Source organism: Mus caroli, chromosome 2 (assembly GCF_900094665.2).
Source record: "Mus caroli chromosome 2, CAROLI_EIJ_v1.1, whole genome shotgun sequence".
Taxonomy (NCBI): domain Eukaryota; kingdom Metazoa; phylum Chordata; class Mammalia; order Rodentia; family Muridae; genus Mus; species Mus caroli.
This window is the reverse complement of record NC_034571.1, coordinates 111,745,007-111,751,121: the sequence shown is the minus strand read 5'-3', so window position 1 is coordinate 111,751,121 and position 6,115 is coordinate 111,745,007. Positions and strand designations below refer to the sequence as shown.

General features: G+C 52.6%; 1 protein-coding gene across 1 annotated transcript; it reads right to left on the bottom strand.

Annotated features, from left to right (window-relative positions):
* Positions 1-2,435: 2,435 nt before the first annotated feature.
* On the bottom strand, positions 2,436-4,531 carry Chst14 (carbohydrate sulfotransferase 14). The gene has a single exon (XM_021155920.1). The coding sequence runs from the start codon at positions 4,380-4,382 to the stop codon at positions 3,252-3,254; it is 1,131 nt and encodes a 376-aa protein (XP_021011579.1). The 5' UTR covers positions 4,383-4,531; the 3' UTR covers positions 2,436-3,251.
* Between the last annotated feature and the right edge of the window lie 1,584 nt (positions 4,532-6,115).

The following is a 6,115-nucleotide window of genomic DNA, read 5'->3' as shown; positions in this document are numbered from 1 at the left end:
ATCCCCTAGGAGAAGCCGGCGAGGGTTCTGCGTTCTCCCAGAGAGGTGAGTAGGCAGCTCTTCTGCCCTTATTATGGCTTCCCACGGGGTCCTGAATTGTGTGGCCTCCTGCAGGGAGGGGAGTTTCTGTACAGCTGCCTCAGACAGGCAGAGAAACAAGCATGGGAGCTTCGAAATGGAGTCAGAGTCCAGACTCAGAGAACCAGACCCCATGGGGCCTTTCCCCTTTCCTCTGCCCTTGGCCCCCAACTGTCACAGGAGTTAAACAACGCTAATCCCTTCCCTCTGTGTCGGAGGACTTGAGTTGTCCTAGGGAGAGCTACTTTTAAAGGGGCCCTTGTTCTCCTGGGGGCCAGCCTAGAGCAGAGGGTTCTACTCTGAGTGGGAGTCACAGCGGACCCAGGGAAAAGCAGGAATTCTCAGAAGACGGAGCTTTGGAGTCCAGTCCTGAGAGGTCCCTTCTCCTGGTGATCCAGAGCTCGCAGCACCCCCACTCTGACCTGGACATGGAGGGAAAGTCAGTTCCCACTAGAATCAGCTGGGCCCCACAATCTTCTGTCGTTTCCTGTGGACCTTTTTCAAAAGTTCATTTCCTGGAAAGAAAACTTAAGCCAAAAAGGCCCGGCAGTGCCTTTGCCTTGTTGCTCTCTATGCTTGTCCCTTCATTTCCCCTACATCACAGCTGTCCACCTCTGGCCAGCAGGATGCTCTGTGGCCCAGCACCCCTTTTCTGCCAGGTGGACATGAACCAAGGCGCTAATCAAGGACCTCTTTTGCCCCTCCCTTTCCCCTTTGGAGCAGTGTTCCGGGCCAACCAGTTAGGCTGGGTTCAATGCTTTCCAAATAGAAGAGTGGAGAAATTTTGCAAAAGGCCTCTGCCCACGGGCCCTTCAGTAAGTCCTGCTTTCTCATCCTTGATTCTGTCTACTCCCACTTTTCACAAACCTTCTCGATCCCCAGTGTGATCAGCTGGCCCATCTGTCTGTGTGTCTGTCCTTTTCTTTTTCCCTCCTACTTGAGAGGCATGTATGTCTGGGGTGGACTCCTTGGATGGCTACTCACCCTCTCTGAGCTGATTCCCACCTCTGAAAGACAAGATGCCACATTGGGGAACTGAACTCTTCAGTATTAAGTGGAACAGAGCACAGCCAACAGCTGGGCCTCACGTTCTCAGGGCTTCCTAGGTTGCCTCTGCACTAGTGGCACCTTCGAGGGCACCATTGGCTGATACAGGTTTGGAATTGCTGTAAGCCCTAGGTAAGAAACAAAGAGCAAGGGGTGGGCTAAGAATGGAGGACTCCTGAAGTCCTTGAGGCTCATGGGACTTGTTGACAGTCTCTTTTTGTAATTCTCAATTCTCCCCTTGCTCACAAAGCAATCCCTTTTTTGTTGTTGTTTGAAAATACTGGCCTGGGGTGGGTGGGTGGGTGGGGGCTGGTGTTCTCCTCGATTAAGCTGGCACAATGGTAGGCGCCTATAATTCCAGAGGCTAAGGCAGTTGAATTGTACGTTTAAGTCTCGCCTACATATAGTAAGACCTCCCCACCACATCTCAGGAAATACAGTGAGGCCACCTTACCTTTAAAAAAATTAGTCAGGCATGGTGGTTCATGCCCTTAATCTCAGCTCTCGGGAGACAGAGGTAGGTGGATCTCTGAGTTTGAGGCCAGCCTGGTGTACATATCACATTCTAGGACAGTGAAGGCTACACAGAGTCAGGACTCTATCTCAAAAACCAAACCAAACCAAACCAACCAACCCCCCTCCCCCAAACCAAACCAAACCAAGAAAAAAATCAGCCTGTTCCTGCCTAATCTAAGATACGGCCGAGCTCATGCCTCCTATCCATCCCCGTGAGCACTACTCTTCTTTTAATCATGTGTAAATGTGCACATCTGTGCGAGTGTATACCACATGTGTATGGGTACCCACAGAGGTCAGAGCCACGAGATTCCCTGGAGCTAGAATTACGGGCAGCTGTGAGCCACTTGAAGTGGTGGAAATTGAACTCAGGTCCTTCTGAACTTAACAGTAAGCCACCTCTCCAGCCCTCATTCCCTTTAAGGACTAATCCACGTAGGTGTGCTATGTACCTGATGCCACATTGTGTATCCCTCTGGTCTGGAACTCCATGTATATACCAGGCTGGCCTCAAACGCACAGAGACTGTCTTGGATTAAAGGTGTGTACACTCTCTTCCCCTGGCTGGTGCCATTCTTGACAGGCCTTGCCTTTTAAATGGCATCCTAGAAACTGAGTCTGTGAGCATATTAGAAGCCCCAAAGGACTTCATGGTGTGACAGGGGCCACTGGACCTGTTTAAGCAGGTTTAGTTACATTGTCTTATTGCAAGCTTTCTCTTTTCACCTGGGAAAACGAGCATCTATGAGTCTCCCAGCACCAGTGGGAACTGTGGGGAATTACAGAGTTGCTCATTTTGTATATGAAAAAGCTTTATTAAAAGTCAGCCCTTACAAGGATCCTATCAAAATATACACATTTTAAATAAATGCATTAGATAAGTGACAGCCAGAGATATATGGGCCATACACAGTCTCACATAGTCTCCAAAGGTTTGTAGGGAAGGGAGGCTTATTGAAGATGCTCCAGGAGCCCTAGGAAGAGGTCAGGCACAGGCAGGCGTCTTTGGATGCTTGAGGGGCTGGGCTTTAGAGCTTCGAGGTAAGGGCCCCACTTCCATTTCTCTTTCCTTAGAAAAATGATTCAGACCTAGCAAGAGGAGGAAATGTAAAAGTCTGGAGTAGAATTGCACACATTTCATTTCTAAGGCACCACAGCTCACTCCAGTCCTGAGTTCCATGGGATGGGTGAATGGGTGGGTCACAGCCATTGGTCTTAGGCATGATCATGTGCTTGGCTAGTGTCATATTTGGGATTTGGCCACAGGTTAAATTACAACAGACCAGGTGGACTGCATAGACGCAGCAGCCAGGGGCTTGCAGTCAGTCTTTCGATTAAACATATGGCTTTAATAACCAACCACTGGTGCCCTGCAGACAAGGATACCACAGGCCCCTAAGAGAGGCAGTTCACCAGTGAAAGCAGCAGGCCTCCTTTGTAGCTCTGTCCTCTGAGCCACTGTGGACAAGGACCTCCAAGGACAGTCCTTACCACTGAGATATGGAGACACCTAGAGAAACCAGGAAGCCACCCAGAGCCAGGAGTTTCTCTGAAAGACATCCCAAAGCTGATATCATTAAACCCAAACTCCAAAAGGTGCTGGCCTACTGTCACTGGTGACAGGCTTCCTTGGTGACATTGGGCAGTGGGTAAGCAAAGAGGGAGAAGTCCAGGATATACTTAGGAAGCACATCTTGAAGCAGGGCCCGTGGAACATTGCACAAGTGGTAATGCAGACTTTCTGGGCTGGCTGGCCGGTACCAGGCCTGGCGAGCTGGGAACCGGACATGGGGTGGGGCCCGCACCCACTCCAGCACCTGGTTGGCATCAGCCTCCAGCCTCTCATAGGAACCCACGAAGTCATAGTGCACAGCACATGGTTGGCACAGGTGGTACACAGGCATCCAATGCTCATTCATATGTTCAGGATCCTCATCCACCAGATATCTCAGGAACTCTGGGAAGGTGACATCGTCCCCCGCAGGGCTGGGGCCAGCTCCAGCCCTGTAGCGCCTGACAATTTCGGCCCCATAGCGCTGCTGGTACTCTCGGATCTCTCCAAACTTGTTACGGTAAGCAGACAGGAGGCGTTCCAAGGGGTCTCGCACAAACAGGAACTTGAAGTAGTGCTGCAGACGGTAGCGAATCTCCTCAGGTCGCAGGTCTGCCAGAAACACCAAGTCACTGCGGTGGTCCATCTTGAGGCGGACATCCACGTTGTTCAGGACTCCCGCCAGCACCTTCAGCACACGTTTCCAGTTAGAGCAGGCCACTTTGGGGACGTAGCAGTAGAGGAAGCGGTAGCGGTCACTTACGAGGATGTGGCGCAGCAGGGTGCGCCGCTGTCCCACCGGCAAGTCCCAGGGGTCCCGGGGCATGCCTGGTTGTCCGCACACGGCCCTCAAGGTCCGGTTTCGGATGTCCTCCCTCACTTGCAAATCCGAGTCCCCAGCATCCAAGGATAGGCCTCTAGGCTTAGGATCTGTCCCGCTCCAGGCCGCGCCTTTGTGGCTGGGAGGGTGCAGGGGAAGGGGTTTCATCTCCGACAGGATGCCTCGCTCGATCATGAGCAGCAGTCCGCTGGAGGCCACGATTACTGCGAACATCAGCATGGACGGCAGCAGCAAGGGCGGCCCCCCGAGCCCAGCACGGGCCCGGCCCAATGGGGCCCGCCTCGGCGTGCGGCCCAGGGTCTCCGCGCTTTTCGGGGCAGCCAGTGGGGTCAGAGGGCGGGGAAACATGGTGCTGCGGCCAGACCTCGCCGACCTCGAGGCTGCAGGGGAGGTGACTGCAGCAGGAGCTGGAGGTCTTGGGAGGGGAGGGATAGTGGGTGGCCGGCTCCCGGGGTGCAGGCAGGGACCAGGGCCGGATGTCCCGCCCGGCCGCTCTCCTCTCCCCGCCCCTCCCAGATACAGGCGCGAGGGCGGGCCCACGTTGTGGGGCGGGGAGAGGGGCGGGTGCCCGAGTCCTAGGAGCTGGTTGCGGGAGGCCGCAGGCGGACCCTAGCCCGGGAGAGGACTCATGAGCCTGGGCCACTCCTGGAAAGCAGGAGCTACTGAGATCCCGTGTCTCTTTAACATGTGTCCTCTTGGTGCTCGATTTAAGATTTGCACCCTCCATCCTGCTTTAAACTGCTCTGGAACCGCTGTCCCTCCAGCTGTGACCTGAATGCAGGACAACCCACCACTCAGTCGGTCTAGACATAAAGGAGATCTGTCCTGACTGGAAGCATGGTCCTTAGCCGCTTGTACCGGTCCCAGCCCAGGGCAGGGCCACTCTGTCAAGCTCTGGCTAATGTCTCCATGGTGACATTTTGCTTTAGTAATTCCTAGGGACTAGTGCTTATCTACTGAGCAATGCTGATCTGTTTGTAAAAGGAATCTCCCCTGCCAAGTCTGAAGCAGTAGGCTAACTGGGTCACTCTGGTCAGAGGCTACCTCGGGACCACGTATGGCCAATATATACTTCAGGACAACCTACAAGTACAACGCAGCAACCACAGAAAGCCAAGATGGGAGGACGAAGAATTGACTTTAGGACGGGTTATGCCCAGAGGATGATGAGAGGACTGGGTGGGAATGGTGAGACTATGAAGCTGATTAGGCAGATGAGGGGGCCTGAGGGATAAAGTTAAGTGTGTATGTGTGTTGTTGTTCAGAGAGCCACACAGAAAACATAGGGTAAATATCTGAACTGGGAGGTTCAGTGGCTTTAAAATTGGATGCTGGATGCATCTCAGGCCACTTCTGACCCTTCACTACACTGCTGTCCCTTTCTAGACAGTGTATAGATTTCTGGTGGTGGGACTGCCTGCTCCATCTGTCTGTAAAGTGACACCTCTTAGACCTCTCGTGGGCAACACACTGATGGCTATCCATACCATGGGATAGCCTACCCATGTCATGAAGAGAAGCGTTGGGGATGAAAGCTCTGATCGCATCACCAATTTTCTTCCACCATGGATTTGGACTTAGCTAGCAGGTGGGGGGACCTCAGCATCCCAAAATGAGAGGGCTCTAAAGAGGTCCATGTTAGTCCACCAGTCAAATCCTGAAACTCAAGATGCAGTCCTATCCCACACCACAAACGGAGTCCCAGCCACAAGAAACTAAGAAGTTTCTACCCAGCCCCAAGGTTATGATAGAGCTGTCTTCATGCATCTAGATCAACTGCCTTCCACTTAGCTCACTGGCCAAGTGAGAGCTGGCAACCCAGGAATTTGACAAACCCAGAAGGCAGCTAGCTGTGGCTACCTTGATGTTAACTTCAATCTCCCATTTCCTGTCTCTTTTCACTTGCTTTTTTTCTGGCTTTGCACCTTCATCAGCCTTAATAAGCACTTCTGCTGCAAGGAGTAATTAACCAGGACTCCTGACACAAGACCCGTGAGCCCCTCCATATTTACACACTAAAATCCAAACCAAATCCCCAAAATAGAAGCACCAAGCCAAACTCAAAACAAAACACACAGAAA

Coding starts and splice junctions, on each gene's coding strand:
- Chst14 (XM_021155920.1), bottom strand. CDS start 4,382: ATGTTTCCCCGCCCTCTGACCCCACTGGCTGCCCCGAAAAGCGCGGAG.